Here is a 21,144-nt window from a genome sequence, read left to right on the forward strand (position 1 = left end):
TTTTTTGAGATTGAGTCTCATTCTGTCACCCAGGCTGGAATGCAGTGGCATGATCTCAGCTCACTGCAACCTCTGCCTCCTGGGTTCAAGTGATTCTCCTGCCTCAGTCTTGCGAGTAGCTGGGATTACAGCATGTGCCACCACACCTGGCTAATTTTGTATTTTTAGTAGAGACGATTTTCCCATGTTGATCAGGCTGGTCCTGAACTCCTGACCTCAAAGTGCTAGAGACCACTGTTTAACAAGAGAGGACTCAGGACCACACATGGAAGGCTGATATTGACATGTTTTCACCTCTCTGGGGAGATGCATCAGGAAGTTTTTGGCTGTGTTGAATGCATGTTCTAAGCCAAGTTGGGGTCAAAGGGAGGTGGTTTGCCTTGCCTGGCACCTCTCTGAGTGAGGCATGTCTACAGGTTGTGTGGACACCCAATGTAGAGAATTCCTCTCTGCAAAACACACTCAGACACTCTACCCACAGGCTCAGGGGGCCCTACCGTGGGCCAGGGCTGCAGGAAGCTCCCCATTTCTACTTCACCCAGCCAGTCCAACGCAGTCTCAGTGAGACCAAGTCCTTTATTCCTCTAGGTCTCTCCATGGGTCCTGAAGCTCCTGCCTGATGTCACAGACAGGAGGAGTTAAGAGAGATTCTGATCATCCCACCAGTCATGAGTTACTTAAAACCTGGAGACAGGAGCTGGAGTGCTCCGGAGCCGGGCTCAGCACACTACAGCCTGAGTGCCATAGGCAGCCCAGTGCAGCCCACCTGTTTCTTTAAATACATTTTAATAGCAACACAGTACACCTGTTTGTTCACATACTGTCTGTGGCTGCTTTCTTGCTACAAGGACAAAACAGAGCAATTGTGACAGAGATCGCATAGCTCACAAAGCCAAAAATATTTACCATCTGGCTCTTTATAGAAAATGGGTTGGGTGCCGTGGCTCACACCTCTAATCCCAGCACTTTAGGAGGCCCAAGCAGAAGGATCACTTGAGCTCAGGAGTTTGAGATCAGCTTGGGCAGCATAGTGAGACATTTATCTCTCCAAAAACACAATTTCATAAATAGCTGAGCATGGCGGTACACACCTGTCGTCTTAGCTGCTCAGGAAGCTGACACAGGAGAATCACTTGAGCCCAGGAGTATGAGGCTGCAGTGAGCTATGAATGCACCACCGCACTCCAGCCTGGACAAAGAGCAAGACTTTGTCTCTTTAAAAAGGAAGACAAAAACACGCTTGCCTGCACCTGCCACTCTCTTGTGCAAAGAAGTTAATGCATTTACTTGCTCATCTAGACCAGTGGTTCACAGTCAGGCTGAGTTTGCGACCTGGGGACATTTAGCAATGTCCAGAGACGTTTTTGTTTGTCACAACTGGGTAGGAGGCATCTGGTGGGTAGGGGCCACAGATGCCACTCACCATGTGACAATGGACAGGACAGCCCCACAACCAAGAATATTGATAGAACCAAGGTGGAGAGCCCGCTCTAGGCGTGTCCCTGGCTCCTGTTCTCCCTGGAGGCCCAGGCCAGGTGCTTTCCAAGCTTGTTTACCCTGTAACTCCTGGGCAGAATCAGAGGACACTAGAGGTTCCTGTCCTTGTCAGGGAGGTCCCTCCAAGGTGTTTTAGTCAGCCCCTTGCCTCCCATGGTCCACAAGAGTAGGGGCTCTGGTGAGCACTCACCACAATGCCTCAGCTGAACAGATTGTGATCTGCCAGTCTCCCGGCGCCCTGGGCCTTTGCCCAAGGCTGGTATTACGAGATCGCACAACAGTCAGGCCAAACTCAGGAAAAAGTCACGAGCAGCTTTAATTCTCTAATGCAGCCTCTGATGGGGGTTTACAGCAACACTGCAGGACCAGGAGAAGCTGAATAGCTCCACCTCCTCGACACTTCGGGCCGTGGCTCCAGCCTCTTCCCTGACATCCTCTCCAAGGGGATGCATGCCCCTTGGAGAACTGAAGTCAATGGCTATCTTCAGTTCAAAGGACATGTGTCCCGGCTGCAGTGGGTTCGTTTTCTTCCTCCCCCTTCCTCTCCCTCTCCTTTTTCTCCAAGCCCCGGGCCCCCATAGCACAGTAATACATGGCCTCATCCTCAGGCTGAAGCTCAGAGATGCTCAAATACCCCCTGTTCCTGGCAACATCTTTGGATCCAGAGAAGCGAGGGGGGACCTGGGGGCCCAGGCTCTTGTCTGACTGTGAGAAGTATCTCAGCAGGAATCTCGGAGGGTGGCCCAGCCTCTGCTGGTACCAGTAGACGCTGTACACACTGATGTCATAGTCATTCCTTAGGGTGCAGGTGAGGCGGACCGTGGTTCCAAGTGCCGAGGACATGGCCGGCGGCTGATGCAGCACAGGCTGAGGATCACAACCTGGTGACAAAGAAGCATGTGTGCTGTGGGCACAGGGCAGGGTGAAGGAAGGGCTTGGGGTCTTCGGGCTCTGGGGGTTCCTCACCTGTGCAGTAGACAAGTAGCATGAGCAGGACAGCCGTGAAGGACATGGTGCAGACCCACGGAGCTCTGCCTCCTGTGGCCACTGTGCCTGGGGTCCCCAAGGCTGACCCAGCATCCTCCTCCCTGCTCTGAGGGGGGGGGCTGTGGCATGCCCCGTTCCTGGCCACTACCATCCCAGACTTTCTTGGGTTTGCAGCGTCGGTTACCAGAACAGGCTGGGGGCAGCATTTGTGGCCCTGATCTTGCTGTGTGGAAGCATTCAGGGAGGAAGCACCTGCTGCAGACACTCGGGCCAGTGCCCTGAAGGCCTTTGGGTTAGGGTCCCTCAGGGGGCATGACCTCAGCTTCCCCTGAGGAAGCTGAGCCCCAGAAAAATAAATTTTCTGTCTACACTTAAACACTTGGTAAGCCAGGAAGGGAAGACACATCCTTGGCGGGTAAAAACACCTGCTTTGTACAGCAGAAGACACTGGGGGCCCAGAGTGGGTTGGGATTCTCTGCCCCTTCCATGCTCCGGCACTGCCTTCAGCCCATGCTCCTCTCCCTCCTTGAACCAAGCAGAGTGACTCTCGTTTGGGAAAGAAGCCCCAGGGCCCTGGCACCTTCCCCCCCCATTCTGGCTCACAGTTGGGTGCTGTGATGGACTGAATTGCATCCCCCAAATCCGTAGATTGCAGCCCTAACCCCCCATGTGCCTATATTTGGAGATAGGGCCCTTGAGGAACTAATGAAGGTTAAATGAGGTCACAGAGGTGGTGTGGCCTGGTCAGTACAACTGGTGTCCTTACAAAAGGGAAATGTGGAGGCCAGTTGCAGTGTCTCACACCTATAATCCCAGCACTTTGGGCGGCCAAGGTGGGAGGATTGCTTGAGCTCAGAAGTTTGAGTCCAGCCTGAGCCACATGGCAAAAACCCATCTCTACAAAAATAAAAAAAAATTAGCCGGGCATGGTGGCCAGGCACCTGCAATCCCAACGACTTGGGGGGCTAAGGTGGGAGGATCACTTGAGCCTGGGAAGTTGAGGCAGCACCAAGCCAAGATCTCACCGCTGCCCTCCAGCCTGTCCAACAGAGGGAGACCCTGCCTCAAAAAATAAATAATTAAATATGTGTTTACACACTGCCTGAAATGGTTTTTTTTTTAATTGAAGGGGAAATTTGAGCTTAAACTCTCTTATCCCACATGTTCACTCTCTCACCAAAAACTGGAGTGTGTCCTCCCCTGGAACCTGTGCAGGCCTGTGATCGGGGCTGAAGTGGCCCTGGGCAGGCGAGGTGGCACTGAGCAGCTGGGTGTGCACTGGGACTGGTTACTTGCAAACACTTGATAGAGCAACCACCCCTGAGGCTCAGATGAGCCCCCTGCTCAGTGTCAAGCTGCCCACATCCGTTCTCTACCTGGCGAGATGCAGAACGCACCTGTTTCAGCCAGCTGGGTGACTCCGGGAGCCCCACCCTTCCCGCTGCCTCTCTGGCCAATAGGCCCGATGCCCAGGTGAGGGCTGGGGTGGGCCTTTGCAGACACAGGGCATTTTGACCACTGTCTATCACAGCTGCAACATCTGTGACTTGTTGCTCCTCCCTTCTGTGCACAGGCCGGTGGGCAGTGGGGAACTAATCAGTGAGTGCTAATTCCTGGAGAGGAGAAAGGAAGCTTTGTTCACTCCATCATTCATTTCTTCCCTCATCCAGTAGCTCATTCATGTGTCACGCATGTATTTGTGAAAGAGAAATAGGCCTCCCGGACCCTCGCCAGAGCACCAGTCTTTGGGAATTAGGACAGGAAAAGGTCCCACCTGTGCACACCAGCACTACTGCAGCCCCTGAACCAGCCCTACCACTGACACTGTCAGAGCTTTTTGATCCTTTTAAGCTCAGAGGATAGGTGTTTCTACTTGCACTTATAGGTAAGTGCACACAGTTACACTGAGAGAGCAAATAAGCCCAGACCCACCCCTCAACCATAGTGACACTCTGGTCCCAACTTTGTTTCACAGCCTTCACTGCCCCAGGACCCGTGCGCCACTCACTGGGAAAGATTGTCTCCAGTGTTGACTGTGTGTTCCGGGGAAGGGCCTTCCAGACCCTGATGGAAATGGTCTCAGACCCCTGGAGCATCTGGAGTTAGATGGAGGTCATGCATTCTGACCTCTGCCTTTTCCTAGCCCTGGGCAGCTCCTCAACCCACCCACACCTGGACCCAAGGATCATCTGTAGGGCACAGCAGTTTGATGGGGTTGAAGAACACCATGTATTCCATCCTCTCTGGCTGCACTGAACTCTTTTTAGATAATTCTAGACCAAGAGAAGGTTGGTGAGCTCTGTGACAGACCTCAAAGTCTGCAAGGGTCTTGGGGGAGACAGGAGCCATTCAGTACTGCTGCCTGGTTTGTCGATATTTTTTTAGAGGCAAGGTTTCACTCTTGCCCAGGCTGGAGTGCAGTGGCGCAATCACACCTCACCGCAGCCTCAAACAACTCTCCTGTCCAGCCTCCCAAGCAGCTGGGAATACAGGCACACGCCACCACGCCTAGCTAATTTTTTTAAGTTTTTGTAGAGACAGGGTCTTGCCACGTTGCCCAGGCTGGTCTCAAATTCCTGTGTTCAAGTGATCCTCCTGCTTCAGCTTCCTAAAATGCTGGGATTACAGGTGTGAGCCACTCACCACACACTTGACCTGATAGATATTTGAGACTCTGTTTCAGTGATCCACTGCTACACGACAAGCCACCCGTAATGCAGTTGTTTAAAGCAAGACTTGATTAGTTCCCCAGTTCTGTGGGTTGCCTCGGTGGTTCCGGTTCCACTTGCAATCATGCGTGTGGTTGTGGTCACTGATGGCTGGACCAGCTGCCCTGGGAGGTCTGTTCAAGATTGTACCTCATTCTCCTGCACGTGGCTCTGATCTCAGCAAGTCCCCACCCTCGGTGGTCCAGTGGTCCCTCTGGTCACCCATTCTCCCCATCTCCTTTCGTTTCCTCTCATGTCAGGATCCCCCAGTCCCTGTCTCCCTCATTTCTCATCTGAAGGCATGCTTACCTAGTGCCTTTCCACCCCTCTGCTCTCACATGGTGCTAAGCCAGGCTGCCAGCAGGCTCCTTGTCACTACAGGACCTTTGCCCGTGATCCCAAAGCCAGGATGAATCCTAGTCCCTCAGAACTAACCCCCTTCCTCCAGGTGCTCACTTCAGAGACCCTTCCTGGGCATCCTCCCTCGACTGCCCCTGGTGAGTAGGCCTGCCCTGCTCTTCCTCTCTCATGGACTATGCTGGGTTTTGGTTTGGGTTTGAGTTTTTTGTTTTGTTTTAAGAGGCAGAGTTTCTGTGACCCAGGCAGGAGTGCAGTGCTTTGATCATAGCTCACTGCAGCCTTGACCCCTGGCTGCAATCAATCCTCCTGCCTCGGCCTCCAAAGTGTTAGGATTAGAGACAAAAGCCATCATGCTCAGCCTAACACTTGTTTTTGCCAGGGCATTTATCATAGGTTTTAGCTGCATCTGTGCTTGCTTCTTCTCCTGTCCACAGTCTCTGAGATTGTTTCTGTTTAGTTCATCACTGAAAGTTCAACCTTTAGCCAATCTGTTTTTGTTTGCTTGCTTGTTTGAGACAATCTCACTCTGTCATCCAAGGTGGCGTACAGTGGCACCATTTCGGCTCACTGCAACCTCCATCTTCCAGGTTCAAGTCATTTGTGCCTCAGCCTTCTGAGTAGCTGGGATTACGGGCACATGCCACCATGCCTAGCTACTTTTGTATTTTTAGTAGAGACGGGGTTCCACCATGTTGCCCAGGCTGGCTTCGAATTCCTGGTCTCAAGTGATCCACCCGCCCCAGCCTCCCACAGTGCTGGGATTATAGGTGTCAGCCACCATGCCCAGCCCAAGCTTTAGCTAATCTAGTGTCCCTTGTGTACCGCTAACCCTGAACAACAGAAATTTGAACTTCATGGGTCCACTTTATACACAGATTTTCTTCTGCCTCGTTCACCCCTGAGACTGTGAGATCAACCCCCTCCTCTTCCTCCACTTTCCTTAGGATAATCCTTTTCTACCTAAAGAATACTAAATAGATTTTAACTTCCTTATGATTATCTTAATAACATTTTCTTTTCTGCAGTGTACTTTATTATAAAAATACAGTACGGGTCAGGCAAGGTGGTTCACGCCTGTAATCTCAGCACTTTGGGAGGCCAAGGCAGGTGGATCACCTGAGGTCAGGAATTCACACTTTGAATCTAATAATTTCATATCCTAATACAAACATCTTGGGGGCTGGAATTTCAGCATAGGAATACAGTGAGGTGGGAGGTAGGTACCCTTAGTATATATAAAGTCTTCAAGTTTCCTCCATGTTGTAGCATGTGTTGGAATTTCCTTTCTAAGGCTGAATTGTGTGGAGAGACACATTTCGTTGATCCATTCATCTGTCGATGGACATTTGGATTGCTTCTACCTTTTGGTTTTTGTGAATAATGTTGCTGTGAGCGTGGACGTTCAAATGAATTTTGCTTTTGATTTGGGTTTAGTTAGAACCATGAGAAGTTGCTCCAAAATAAAATCACAGCCATAACAGCAAAGTTCTTGTGATAACTATCCCAACTGGAACTGATTATTATTTATTCTCACTATTATTATTTTGGAGACTGTGTCTTGCTCTGTCGCCCAGGCTGGAGCGCAGTTGTGTGATCACAGTACTCTGAGGCCTTGAACTCCTGGGCTCAATCGATCCCCTTCACCTCCACCTCCAGAGATGCTGGGATTACAGGCACGTAATCAACTTGGCCAGCTAATTTTGTGGGGTTTTTTGGTAGAGATAGGGTCTCACTGTGTTGCCCAGGCTGGTTTCAAATGCCTGGGCTAAAAGCTATCCTCCTGGCTCTCTGCTGATGGACATTTGTGTTGCTTCCACCTTTTGGCTGTTATGAATAATGCTGCTGTGAAATTGGGGGAAAAATACATCTTCAAGACCTTGCTTTTAGTTCTTTTGGGTATATTCCTAGAAGTGAAATTACTGGATCTAATTTCAGTTTTTTGAGGAACCACCATACTGTTTTCCGCAGCAGTTCCACTATTTTACATTCCCAGCATTGTACAAGGGTTCCAATTTTGCTGTATCTTTTTTTTAATAGCATCCATCCTAATGGATGTGAGGCAGTATCTCATTGTGCTTTTGATTTGTGTCTCCCTGATTAGTGATATTGAATGTTTTTTTATGTTTGTTGGCCAAAAACAAATCTTTTTGTTTTTGGTGTAACACTGTACACCACCTTTTAACATACATTTACCCACCAAGGAGTCCCACTCATCGTTCGTTATTTGTCAGAGATTGAAACCTCAGAAGAATCAGTAGGGGTCTTACCTTCATAGCTATCAGTTTTATTGGCAGGAGTTGTTTTCTTTCCTAGGTGGTGCATCTTGCAAATCTGTCTCTCTCACAGACATTTGACAAGAGAAGACAGAGCCAGGGAACCATCCTGGAGGGTTTTTTACTGCTGGGATTATGGCAGAGCCCTGAGGGCAGGGAACAGAAGGTAGACAGGGTCTCCTGCTCCCAAGGTCTTGACTTTGTTAAACAGCTTTCTTCAGTTAGGTAAGGTACAGGGGAAACCTCTCCCAGGCGGCTCCTCTTTTTGCCTAAGCTACCTATGTCAGGCTCTGGGTACTGAAAATCAGATCCTTCAATAATTCTGTAAGCTCTTGGAAAAGCTTCCTCTGTTCGTTTTCATTGATTTCTGTTCTCAGGTCAATATAATATTGCCTTATATAAAAATATGGTAATATGAATGTTAATGTTAAATAATGAGATTGGAACACGTGATTAAATATAGAGTTTATTTGAGCACAAAGCTAGAGTATAGCCACCCAGGAAACACTGACTGCAGATCAATGGGGTCAGAGTTCCAAAGCAGTGAAGTTAAGGTTTCCCTTATATAGGCAGAGACAGAGAAATTGTAGCAGGATTACAGCATTTTCCATACAAAACCAGTGCATTCATTATAGTGATTTGATTGATTACAGAATGCTGTATTCCAAGAAAGTTTGTTACTCCCTGAGAAGAGGTAGTGATCTGAAGGGGTCTTATCTCTTATTAGGTGGCGTTTGGTCTTCCTAATTTTCTATACTGCAAGTATGAGGAAGAAAGTTGATCTATAATCAGAGAAGTCGAATTTGCAGCTGCATATTACATGACTCAGGCCACATAGCCACATTCCTCTCAAGGCTCAGAATAATTTCAAGTTCCAAAACTTTAAGTATGAATTGTTTAGTGCTCGCTTAGGCAGCACATATACTAAAAATTGAATTGTTTAATTTCACATTATTATCTCTCCAGTAGTCTTCTCTTAGTTTTTCTTTTGTTATTTCTTCTAGATTAAAGTTACAATTATTTAGACATTGTTTGTAATATCCTAATTATAACAACATTTATATTTTAAATATTTGCTCTCATCCAGTTACGTCTTTCCATTTATTAATTTCACTTCATTACATACATTTTTTAATTCTTAATAATGTTTTCAGATTCATTGTCATCCCTAGATGACAGAAAAAAACATGCGTGAATGGTTTATTCCATGTGCCTAAGATACTTGTGCCATTATACATTTACAAATCAGTTCTTGCTGGAAGTACTGGGCACACTTGTGCAGTCACATCAGCAGAAATACTCCTATTGTTACATTAGCTGTTTCCTATTTTATCCTTTTTAGCTTTTAATTGTTAAAAGATAATTTTCAGAAAAGTAGAATTATGACTTTAGACAGATAAAAAAATCAACATCTATTAAAGAATTTATTTTACTTGTGTAATATAAAGTACCAGGCAGATGTTAAAGAAGAGTTAAGGCCGGGCATGGTGACTCAGCCTATAATCCCAGCACTTTGGGAGGCCAAGGCAGGAGGATCACCTGAGGTCAGGAGTTCAAGACCAGCCTGGCCAACATGGTGAAACCCTGTCTCTACTAAAAATACAAAAATTACCCAGGCATGATGGCACGCACCTGTGCTCCCAGCTACTTGGGAGGGTGAGGCAGGAGAATTGCTTGAACCCGGGAGGCAGAGGTTGCAGCCGAGATCGCACCGATGCACTCCCGCCTGGACAACAAGAGCAAAACTCCGTCTCAAAATAACTAAATAAATAACTTAATTTTACAATTCACCTTCCAGATATGTTTTACACAGATCATTCAATCATTCCACAGATGTTTTACAGCATCGAAACAAGCCTGCTATACACACCTGTGCATTTTTATCATTTTAATTATTAGCTTCATAGATGCTTTCATGCCAGTTTTCATACTCATTGTAATTGTCATGATTGTCTGTGGCGGGGAAGAATCTGGTTGCAGAGCTTGGGGACCCCTGCGGCCAGCGCAGCGTGGAAGTGCCACTCTCTGGGGTGCCCCTGGAACCCGCGAGCCCCGGAACCTAAAGACGCGACGCGCAGGAGCCGGAGGGCAGACGCTAGCACACCGGACGCGGGGACGCCAGAAGCGGCTTGACCAGGAAGTAGGGGTTGCCTGTGGCCGCCCCAGGAGCAAGGACCGGAGCCGGAATCGCTGTGTGGCTGCAGGTGAGCGGCAAGCTGCGGGCCTCACGCCGGGCGGCTCAGAAAAGCGGGAAGCGCGAGCCTTTTTCGGGCTTGTTTCCTGCACGCTGGCCGGCTGCAGACCCGTGGGCTCGAGAGAGGGCTCTGGGCGGGCTTGCATTCTTGTAGCTTCTTTCCTGGCGGCGGTGACCCTCTCCCCTGGGGCTTGCTGTGGTTGTTCAGGCAGGTGGAGATGGGCCCGCCCTGTGCCTGCAAGGAGCAGGCGCTGTGTTTAGTACCTTTCTTCCGCGAACCCTCCCACAGCTCTTTGACGTGAGGTCTGCTGTAGGAACAATCTCACTGGTAGGGAAACTGAGGCTCAGGGAGGCTGTGCATCCGCCGGGGCCCAGATCGTTTAAAGGCGCCCAGGTTCTCTGACCTATTATCTGTCAATGAAGTAGGGTACTTTTGTGAACAAATTAGCTGGAATCCAGGGGCAATAATTTCTCGCAGAAGTGAAAGGTAAGACGTTCCTCGTCTTGCCTTTTTCTCTTCTCACCTTTGGAAACAGGACCTGAGAGGCCAGCCTAACTTGGGCTTGATGGCTAGCCAGTCCTGGGATTCCTTTGCCAAGGTCACCTGACACTAGGGTGAATTGTTCTGAACCTCCGTTTACTCACGGTTTAAAAAAATTACAACGCCAGGCCGGGCGCGGTGGCTCAAGCCTGTAATCCCAGCACTGTGGGAGGCCGAGGCGGGTGGATCACGAGGTCAAGAGATCGAGACCATCCTGGTCAACATGGTGAAACCCCGTCTCTACTAAAAATACAAAAAATTAGCTGGGCATAGCGGCACGTGCCTGTAATCCCAGCTACTCAGGAGGCTGAGGCAGGAGAATTGCCTGAACCCAGGAGGCGGAGGTTGGGGTGAGCCGAGATCGCGCCATTGCACTCCAGCCTGGGTAACAAGAGTGAAACTCCGTCTCAAAAAAAAAAAAAAAAAAAAATTACAACGCGTGCCTTATAGGGTTCTAAGCAAACTTGAAGAGTGTTTATAGCTATGGTGTACCTAGTACAAAGGAGGAGCTTAAGAAGTGGTCGTTTGTTTCCCTCTTTTCCTGATTCTAGAAGTATTTGGTAAAGTTACTGAGGTGGTAGGTCCTAGGAATTTTAATGCTATTCACATTACTGCCAGGCCTCTATTCCCACACCACATCTGCTTGTTTCTAAGACACAGACATGAAAGGAAATCTCTAGGTTTACTGAGTCCCCAAAGACACAAATCGTTGGTGGTATTCCTGGTGAGAATTGACAAGGTACTAATAGCTTAACCTGCTACTCCCTTTTTACTTCACTGTCAGTTCTAATTACAGGCCAGTTTGGGTGCTTGCTGTCAGCACCCTCTCAGCTGTTGCTAATCTCCCTTCTTGAAATGGGAGGACAGGGCTGGGCAGGCCAAGGCAGGAGAATCACTGAAGGCCGAGAGTTTGAGACCAGCCTGAGCAACATAGTGAGACCCCCATCTCTCAAAAAAAAAAAAAAATTAGAAATTAGCCAGGCGTGGTGGTGTGCACCTGTAGTCCCAGCTACTTGGGAGGTTGAGACGGGAGGATCCCTTGAGCCCAGGAGTTTGAGGCTGCAGTGAGCCATCATTGTGCCACTGCGCTCCAGCCTACGTGATAGAGTGAGACCCCATCTCAAAAGAAAAAAAAGAGAGGCACCTGTTTCTGGTCATTTTTGTATATTTATGCTTAAAAAAAATAAAAGCAAAAACTTAGGTGAAAATGTTGCTAAAGCAAAACTGAAAATGATGTATAAATGAAATTTACAGACCATTGCTTTCAGGTTTTGTTCTCATTGATTTCCATTTTGAAATGGGAGCTATGCCTCAATGGAAAAATAGCCACTCTGCCCAGCCTAAAGTCAGTATTTATTTTACATGTTTACTCTACATTTTAGAGCGCTAAAAGCATTTTTATTATTTGCCTTGCAGGTAAAATTATGGTTTTATATATTCAGTCATTCGTTCAACCAGTATTTGCTCACCATCTGTTTACCATGAGAATGAACAAAGCAAAACCGCTGTTCTCCTCCCACTTAAGCTTACATCCTAGGAGCTTTAAGACAAGAACCAAATAAGTAGATGGAGGCTGTACCTGGTGTAGTGGTGAGTGCTACAGGAAAGCAAAGCCAGGCTCCTGTTCCATCAGAGTGCTCATAGAGGCACGGCAGGATCAGGCTGGGAGTCCAGCCACTGGCGCTCAGGTCTCTCTGAACCCACAGTCCCACTGTAGGCCAGGACAATGGCAGCACCCTTTAACATCCCTACCCAGGATGCTGGCAGGACTGCCTGGCGCCTGGTGTGTCCTCATTATGTCATACATAATTGCTGCCTACTCTGTGGCACAGACATGAGAAAATCTGAGGAAACATTTTAGGACATTTGGAAGAGAGGGGAAACTCAAACCCTCACAGACCAATCCCTCTCTGCTGCGAGTTTTCGCTTTTGGCCTCTGGCTTCTCAGGGTGAGAGAAGGGCGAATCTCTAGGTCTCCTCTAAACCTCAGTTTTGGGCCTCTGATTTTGGTAGAATCAAAACGTCCACATAACAGAGCAGAGGCCAATCACTACCACTTCGGTTGTTCATTCATTCACTCAGCAGGCATTTAGTGCATGCTGGGTGCCAGAAATATGGCAGTGAACCTGACAACTGTGGGAGAGACAGACTGCTGGCGCCAGATGCAGAGCAGGGCCGTGGGAGATGCAGCCGGAGCTGTCATGGGCCAGGGAGCATCTGCAGACGGTGCCGTCATTCCACAAGGTCTCGGCTCTTTCATTCTGGGATGGTTGTGTATTTAGGGGAACATCCATGTATTTATTTTGAGGAAAAAAGCAAATTGCCATTTTATTTGGGGCAGCTTTCTGGTCAGTATTACTGATTTCATTGTGGTCCTGTGATCTCTGAAGTGGAAGACAAGGTTGACAGCCCAAGGCTGACCTTGGGCCTCCTCCCGCACAGCATGGCACGCAGCAGAAGCCCCTTTAGTGAAGGAGCTTCCTTTGGCATCCTTTCTGAGCATCGCCTTGCCAACCCTCCTCTATTTTTCTGGTTTTATTTTATTTTAAAATCCCCTGTCTTAGTTCTTTTCCCTCAGTCACCTGTGACCAGATGCTAAGTGTAAAAGGTACAGAAGGGAATATGGTGAGGAGGCCCCTCAGCCCTGACCTCCAGTCCTTCACACCCCTCCAGGTGACTGCTTTGACTGTTTGTTTTGCGTGCCACCCACACATGCCGCCTCTTCGTAATCAAGTGCACATGCGTGCACGCATATGTGTGATCACAGATGGCAACACTGTACACGCCGTTACGTGCCCAGCTTTCTTAGCATAGTTTATCTCAGTGATCCAGTCCACATTAGTGTGTACCAAGCAGATGCTCTCCTTTCTAATGCTGCCAGGTGCTCCGCTGTACAGAATGCCATGCTTTTATTTCACCACCTCCTTGTTGACACACACCAGCTTGTTTCTAATCTTTTATGCTTAACAATGCTTCAGAGAACCCCCAGTTATGTGGTTCATCACAGGCCCCACCTTGCCCAGCGTGAAGCCACTCCAGTGCCACCCTCTCCTGCCTCCTGGGGATTCAGGGTCCCCCTGGACAGTCTTGCCAGGGCCGACTGTTGGTTCCTGTGACTCTCCCAGGTAACTTCACTCTCCACCTGTCTCATGGCCCTTGCCCTCCGTGGGTCACCACCACACGGGCTCCTTGCAATTCCTGTTTGAGCCTCCCACCCCCTGGGAATTGATTCTTTGACTCCCACTTCCTGCTCTCATGCCTCACTTCCTGGACCCCACAGAGCACACCCTCTGTGGACCCTCCCCAACCCTCACCTCCCTCTTCACCAAGCTCAGAGTCAGGTTCTGTCCTCCTAATCTCTCCCCTCAACCCCTGCCCCACTCCCTCTCCCTCCTACTCACCTGGACTCTCCCATCTAACTAACTCCAGTGCTTCCTCTGCTGTGGGCCTCCCCGCAGTGTCACCACCTGTTCCTCCTCCGTAGACAGCCATACCATGGCTCCTCGACCAAGAGAAGTGCGCCCTTTCACAGCTCTGCACCACCTGGGTGCTGACTGGCTGTCTCTCTTGCTCCTCCCCGTCCGAAGGCCATCACTCCAGCAGTTCCTCCTCCTCCTGCATGCATCTTTTCCTTCTCTGCTGGAGTGGTCCCCTCAACGGAGAACATGTTGGCACAGCTTCCATCCTAAAACAAAAGGGGACAGTGCCCTGGCCTTCTCCCCTCTCCCAGATTTTGTCCAGCTCACCCATGCAGCTTTCACCTCTGTCACTCACCAGATGGCTCCATCAGGGTTACCCAGAGCTCTCAGGTTGCCAGACCCCATGGTCAGGTCTCAGCTGCCACCTCGCCTGGCCTATCAGTGTCTCCCATGTGGTGATGACTGCCCGGAAGTGCTCTTTCCTATGGCTTTCGTGGCCCTACCCCTCCTGACTCACCCTGCTAGCCTCTCATCTCCCAACCCCCAGCCTGGGTTCCTTCCACATTGCTGCTGCTGCCTCCAGGCCACCCAGGCTGTCCTTTGGGCAAGTCACATTTAACACACCTGAAGCCCCGCTTCAGACTGCCAGTCCCTTCCTGTCATGCCTGAAGCAAAGTCAAGGGTTGTTCCTTTATCTTTTTTGTAAAGACAAGGTCTCACTGTGTTAGTCAGGCTCGTCTCAAACTCCTAGCCTCAAATGGTCCTCTTGCCTTGGCTTCCCAAAGCGCTAGGATTGCAGGTGTGAGCCTATGGCAGGTGTGAGCCCATGGCAGATGTGAGCTCACACCCAGCCCTTGCCTCAGGTCATCTTTGATTCACCTTCCTCTCCCCCTCCCATGTCCCACCCATCCCAGGCCTGCCCAGACTCTGACTTCCCCTCTCAGCCTCCACCACTGCTACCCAGGGCCCAGTCACCCTCTTCTATGTGGCAGCCAGTGAGTTCCCTTTAACACTTGACGTCAGATCATCATCCCAGGCCTGTGCAAACCCTCTGCTGCCTCCCAGCACACCTAGAGCAGACCCACATTCTATACCCCTGCTCCCTCCCTCAGCCCCACCAGACCCCTGCCAGCCACCTCCTCCCCAAGGACTTCACCTTCCCTGCTCCTTCTGCCTGGACCCTTCCCGCAGGTGTCACCCAGCCCTGCCCTTTCCCTCCCCTGCCCCTGTACCACAGCATGAGTTCCAGGAGGGCAGGACCTGATGTTGCTTTGTGCTGTATTCCCTGCACCCGGGACTAGGCCAAGCATGCAGTAGGGGTGCTCAATACATAACTGGACTAGTAAGTTCATTCCAAGGAGTCGAATGCTGGGATGTGCACTTGTCCTTTGAGAGGGATCCCCGAATTGCTGTACATAGAGGTTATTCCCATTTAACTTCCCTACGCCCTTGTCTGCTGTGTGTGCATCGACTTTGAGTCTCTGCCTATGAGATAAGCACAAGCTTATTGTAGTTCTGAGTTTCTTCCTTAAGTGTTGTTGAACATGATGTGATACCACAAAGTGCTCATTTCTTCATTATGCAAAGAATTCCTAAAATAAGAAAACAACAGTCGAAAAAAGTGGGTAACAGGAATAGACAGCTCAAAGAAAAGAAGAGCAAGTGCTTTTAAACATGCCTCAAGTACTTCTCAGTTTTGAGGTACTTAGGTAGTTGTTTTATTTTATTTATTTTTTGAGACAGAGTGTTACATAGGCTGGGATGCAATAGCACAATCTTGGCTCACTGCAACCTCCACTTGTTGGATCCAAGGGATTCTCCTGCCTCAGCCTCCCAAGTAGCTGGGATTACCATCATATCCAGCTAATTTTTTGTATTTTTATTAGAGACGGGGTTTTGCCATGTTGGCCAGGCTGTTGTTGAACTCCTGACCTCAAGTGATCTGCCCACCTTGGCCTCCCAAAGTATTGGGATTACAGGCATGAACCACCATGCCCAGCTAGGTGGGTTTTTTTCCTTCATGCTGAGATTATTTGATTTAGCCGTTTTTTTTTTTTTTTTTTTTTTTTTTTTTTTTTTTTTTTTTTTTTTAATGGGGTCTTGCTGTCACCTAAGCCAGAGTGCAGTGGCTGTTCTATCCACAGGTGCAGTTATGGCACACAGCAGTCTTGAACTCTGGCCTCAAGTGATCCTCTTGCCTCAGCCTCCTGAGTGGCTGACACTAAAGGCATGTGCTGCCACACCCAGCTCATGAGACTTATTTTAAAAGCGCGTGTTTTTCCTAATATTCTTCTGGTTTCATTATTTCTACTCAAACCTTTGCTAGATCTGGAATCGGTTTTAGTGGGAATTAGGAAGCAGGAGTCTAACTTTATTTTTTTTCCCAGCAGTTTTCCCAGTTGTATCAATAGAAGTCTTTTTTTTTTTCAATACAATGCTGTAGTTATAAACATCAGTCCTGCATTTATAATGATTGAAAAAAACAAAAAGCTTTCATGTGGTTTTCTTTTACTTGACCAGCAGGTATTGAATGTCATGTGTCAGGCACAGAAAGCTGTTGCAAAGGCCAACAGCGATTCAGACACAAAGCCTGTCATGTCCTGTTGAGGGGTGAGGTAGTCGCTGATGATGACATGATGTGAATGGGTTGGAATGGAGACTTATCCCAAGAGCCACGGGCACAGGAGGGCTGACTTATCATGCCAGTGGTGTTGGGAGACCTCTTTAAAGAAGACTCAGCACTTGAGCTGGGCCTGTGGGCTGTCAAGCCGCATCCTCCAGCCTGGCGGGGCTTTCCCTCAGGCAGGTGAACACAGGCACAGAGGTTTCAAATGCACATTTGCTTTGATGATGATATTTGATTTAATTTGGCCAGAGCATGGCCTGCAAAGCAAGAGGTGGAGTGGAGTAGGTAGAAGATAGATGTGACAGGGCCCTGATGTCCGCTTGGCGCTGGGCCCACTAGCCAGAGGGTCTCAGGCCCAATCATGGACTGGAAGGACCTGGGAATCCCAGTCTGGTCATCTGCATTTTGTGAAATGTCCAGGGCATCCCAGTGCTTACCTGAGGTGGAGGTGCTGCTCTGGGCCACGATGGCTCCTCTCTCCAGGTGAATCCACCTGTAGGTGGAAGAGCCAGTCCAGAGAGGAGGGCCAGGCATCCACCTGCCCTGACCCGTCACTGGAGATCCCCAGCCCCCAGCTTCTTCCTGGCATGGATTTAGGAATAAAATTGACTTGAAATAATTGAGGCCACTTCACCTTCCCCCACCTGGAGCCAGATTCCCAGGATCATCTCTGAGCCACTTCAGTTGACCTGGCAGTTTTTTATATCTCAGAGGTCTTCAGGTTTCCCTAATTTTTCTTCTTGCCTCAGGTTGGTCTTATTTTTTCTTTGTTAAAGTGAGTTTCCTTGTGGTGGTATGGGTTCTGTTGACAGCATTGCTATTCCCTAAGTGTCTTTTCTTCTCTTTAGGAGTCAGCATTGATAATAGTGCTGTGCCGCAGAAGAGTGGAGCCTAAACTCTTTCGTTGCCAGTGCCCTGACACTGGAGTGTGAAGGGCTGAGACAAGATGAAGACCGTGCTCATGGTTGCTGAAAAGCCATCCTTGGCACAGTCAATTGCCAAAATCCTCTCCAGAGGTAGGAGAGACCAGCCCTACGCTTGCTTTCTTGCTTTGGTCTGTAAGCATGGTCATTTATGTGTTGCAGGACATTTCTTTTTCCTAATGTGATTCCACGCTGGCTGGGTAGATTTGGTTCAGTTCAGCAGGTGGTAATGAAGTGTCTCAGTATGTCACTGTGGGGTGCATTTGCTTCCACTCCTGGCAAGTGCCAAAGCTGGGGTTCTCAGAAGGCACAAGGCACAGCTTACAGTGAAGCAGAAGGCGGAGTCATTATCCAAGTGCTGGGCCTGGCAAGGCTGTTGGGTACAGGTAGCAGAAACCAGCCCTGGAAATAAGGAGACACTGCCAGGACCACACCCCAGTCGAGGTCTGATGAGGCTATGCCCCAGGCATTGTCACCCCTGGGCCCTTGCACTGTCCTCTGGACCTCATGTCACTCCAGAGTAGCCAATGCACTGAGCTGTGGCCACAGGCATTCCTCAGACACCAGGGAGCTGGAGAGGAAATGTCTGCTACTCATTCCCCACTCTGGTCACTAGGGTGGTTGGTAGGGCGCTGTTTCCCCCCATCTTTGAATTCCCTCCAAATAGAAAGTGTGTTGGATGCTGGGTACCCAGAAATGACAGGCATTTACCTGACCTCCCCATGGTCCAGTAGTTGAGGGAGGAAGAGACCCTAGTTCAGCTGAGAAGGCATGGTCCGCAGGGGACAGGAGGCCCCAAAAATGGTGCCCAGTGCCCAGAGGCTGAAAAAGTATGACTGAGTGTGGTCAGTGGAGAGGGTGAGAATTTGATAATTAGAAGGTCCCTGGTAAACTAGAGTCAATCTAGAATCCATTTTAGTAAATGTTGAATAATGTTTCAGTGAAGTGAGGGAAAAATGGAATTGAAGAGTGAAAGTATAAACGGAGAGAAAGAGCCCGCCCCTGCCTGCTCCTGGCTCCCGACAGCCTGGGGCTCTACATTAAGAGTGCATTGTGCTGGGTTGTCGGCAGATGCTGTTTTCCCTGAGCGCCGTCCCATCTCTCAGTGCCCAGTTACCTGCAGATATCTGTGGAAGCTGCAGAAACTCATCATTCTGGGGAAGGAGGACTCTGGCCCTCTCAGAGGTGGCATCTGGGCCGGAGTCTCCACAGTGTCTTCAGCTCAGCTGGAGCAGCCAGTCACTTTGTGCTTCCCCACGCCCAGGGAGCCTGTCCTCACACAAAGGGCTGAATGGAGCCTGCTCGATCCATGAGTACGCTGGGACCTTTGCTGGCCAGCCGGTGCGCTTCAAGATGACGTCTGTCTGTGGTCACGTGATGACCCTGGATTTCCTGGGTAAGCCCTCCTACCCTCCATTCTACCAAAGGGAGTTCTTCATGGCACTGGCCTGGGTCCAGTTGAAGCCAGGAGATGCCTCTAGGCGGGGAAGTTTGTTCCGACTCCATGAGTCATAAGGCCAGCAGATCATGGAGTGGTGATGAGAGGGTCCCTGGGTGCTCTGCCCAGAACCCAGTCTGTGGAGCTCAGCCCTGGGTGCCCATTGTAGCGGCACCCCTTAGTCACTGCCTTCCCTGTGCACCTTCCTGTGTAGACAAAGTGGCGGCACCTGCCTTAGGAAGGGCTTGACCTGTGCAGGCATTTGAGAGAAGGCTGCTGCTATTTCCTGCTTGACCATCATCTGTCGGTCATTTGGTGGCTGCCGTCATTCCCATATTGTTACTGTTATCGCTTACCTTGGAAGGGCCTACATTAGGGACCTGCAGGATGTAGGTGCAGGGCTGTGTGGTTGGCAAGAGTCTGTTCCAGGCTTCTCCCCCTGCTCTGCTGGCTCACTGGCTGGAGACGGGGGGCAATGACAGCCTCTGTGAGTTTCTACTTCTTGTAGTGAAATGGGTCTCAAAGCAATGCCATCTGCTTCCCAAGGCTATAGGGATTCAGTGTGACAATGAGGGCAGAGCACTCAGCACAGGGCCTGGCACACAGTAAAGCCTCAGCCCTTGTTCTTGCTGCTCATTGATGACAGCAATGACAACGATGGTGACTGAGTTGTGTGGCTGAGCATTTGGACCCCAAGTTTTATCTTCAGCTGGCAAGTGGGGAGCCAGGATTTGAATTTGGCTCCGTCTGACCTTATTTTCCCAGGATGCAAGAAATGGGGCCTAGGAGTTCAAGACCAGTCTTGGCAACATCGTGAGACCCCTGTCTCTACAAAATAACAATTCATTTTAAATCAGCCGGCATGGTGGTGTGCACCTGTAGTCTTGGGAGGCTGAGGTGGGAAGATGGATTGAGGCTGGGAGGTCGAGACTGTTAGCCATGATCATATCACTGTGCTTGATCCTGGGTGAAAGGGTGAGAGAACCTGTCTCAGAAAAAAAAAAGAAATAGGGCCTAAAAGAAAGCCAGGTGGCTGAGCATGCAAGAACTGGGCCTCCGTAGATGATTAGGTGAATATGCTGAGCATGAGGCTGAAAAAGATGCGTCCTCTAATGGGAATGACTGAGCACATGTGTGCCCCACAGAGTGCTGGGTTCCAGAAACCCAGGTTGGAAGTGCCAATGAAGGCACCAGTGGTGGGATCCAGTGCTCAGGCAAAGCGAGCCAGTCCAGGAATGGCGCTCCTAGCCACAGGGAAAGTCCCGGAAGTGAGACCTGAGCAGCAACCCTCCGAGAGCTTACTTGGCTCCTGTGGTTGGCTGGGGTGTGGTGTCAGCTCAGCAGCCAAGCAGAAAGGAGACTGGATGGGAGGGAGTTACCAAAAGCCTGAACCCAGTATCCTGGCTCTGCCTCTGATCATCAGGATGACCCTGGGCAAACTGTTCAAGCTTTCCCCTCTTCATTTGCGGGATGAGACCAACATCCTCCTGGGGTTATGATGGTCTCAGAGGCCGAGCCCCTGTAAACGGAGATGTGATTCAGTGTCACTATGACTGGTTTGTAGGAAAATACAACAAGTGGGACAAAGTGGACCCCGCAGAGCTGTTCAGCCAAGCTCCCACGGAAAAGAAAGAAGCTAATCCCAAGCTGAACATGGTGAAGTTCCTGCAGGTGCGTGGGGCTGGCCTGGGCATGAGCACACCAGGGCCCCCACCCCTCCACAGCTGGCAGTTGCGGATGTCCTTGCCTACCCTTGGTTGAGTCCTAATCCCCCTTGGACCGGGGGGCCTTTGCTAGCTTTTTCTGTGAGTGCCCCCTGCTGGCCCAGGAGGCACGTTCAGGCACCTCCAACACACAAAAGGCAGTTGAAAATGCCAGCCCTCAGTCCTGGAGAGCAGCTCTTCTGCTTTGAAAATAGCTTCTTTCTGCCAGGTGCAGTGGCTCACTCCTGTAATCCCAGCACTTTAGGAGGCAGGTGGATCATGAGGTCAGGAGTTCAAGACCATCCTGGCCAACATGGTGAAACCCCATCTCTACTAAAAGTACAAAAATTAGCCAGGTGTGGTGGCACATGTCCGTAATCCCAGCTACTTGGGAGGCTGAGGCAGGAGAATCATTTGAACTGGGAGGCGGAGGTTGCAGTGAGCCAACACCGTGCCATTGCACTCCAGCCTGGGC

General features: G+C 49.8%; 2 protein-coding genes across 6 annotated transcripts in view; one reads left to right on the plus strand and one right to left on the minus strand.

The window, feature by feature from the left end:
• Nucleotides 1-1,789: 1,789 nt before the first annotated feature.
• LOC108298341 (immunoglobulin iota chain) lies at nt 1,790-11,198 on the minus strand. 2 transcript variants are annotated; one of them, XM_037735734.1, is made up of 3 exons: nt 11,195-11,198; nt 2,464-2,565; nt 1,790-2,378 (listed from the first exon to the last, which is right to left on the minus strand). In XM_037735734.1, exons 2-3 carry the CDS (start codon nt 2,507-2,509, stop codon nt 1,987-1,989), a joined length of 438 nt encoding a protein of 145 aa, XP_037591662.1. In that variant the 5' UTR covers nt 2,510-2,565; nt 11,195-11,198; the 3' UTR covers nt 1,790-1,986. The 2 variants fall into 2 exon arrangements, with proteins under 2 accessions (XP_037591662.1, XP_017376514.1); XM_017521025.2 differs by lacking the exon at nt 11,195-11,198 and having other exon boundaries at nt 2,464-3,188.
• Nucleotides 9,878-21,144, plus strand: part of TOP3B (DNA topoisomerase III beta) — a 49,616-nt gene continuing 38,349 nt past the window's right edge. Inside the window, exons 1-5 of one of the 4 annotated variants that reach the window (XM_037735731.1) lie at nt 9,901-10,029; nt 17,166-17,354; nt 17,454-17,621; nt 18,793-18,924; nt 20,531-20,637. In XM_037735731.1, coding sequence (XP_037591659.1) covers nt 17,552-17,621; nt 18,793-18,924; nt 20,531-20,637 — 309 coding nt within the window. In that variant the 5' untranslated portion in view covers nt 9,901-10,029; nt 17,166-17,354; nt 17,454-17,551. The other 3 variants (XM_037735730.1, XM_037735733.1, XM_037735732.1) reach the window with 3 other exon arrangements.

Source organism: Cebus imitator, unplaced genomic scaffold (genome assembly GCF_001604975.1).
Source record: "Cebus imitator isolate Cc_AM_T3 unplaced genomic scaffold, Cebus_imitator-1.0 Scaffold941, whole genome shotgun sequence".
NCBI classification, from domain to species: domain Eukaryota; kingdom Metazoa; phylum Chordata; class Mammalia; order Primates; family Cebidae; genus Cebus; species Cebus imitator.

Coding starts and splice junctions, on each gene's coding strand:
- LOC108298341 (XM_017521025.2), bottom strand. CDS start 2,890: ATGTGTCTTCCCTTCCTGGCTTACCAAGTGTTTAAGTGTAGACAGAAA. Junction 2,379..2,463: donor GCTACTTGTCTACTGCACAG/GTGAGGAACCCC, acceptor CTTTGTCACCAG/GTTGTGATCCTCAGCCTGTG.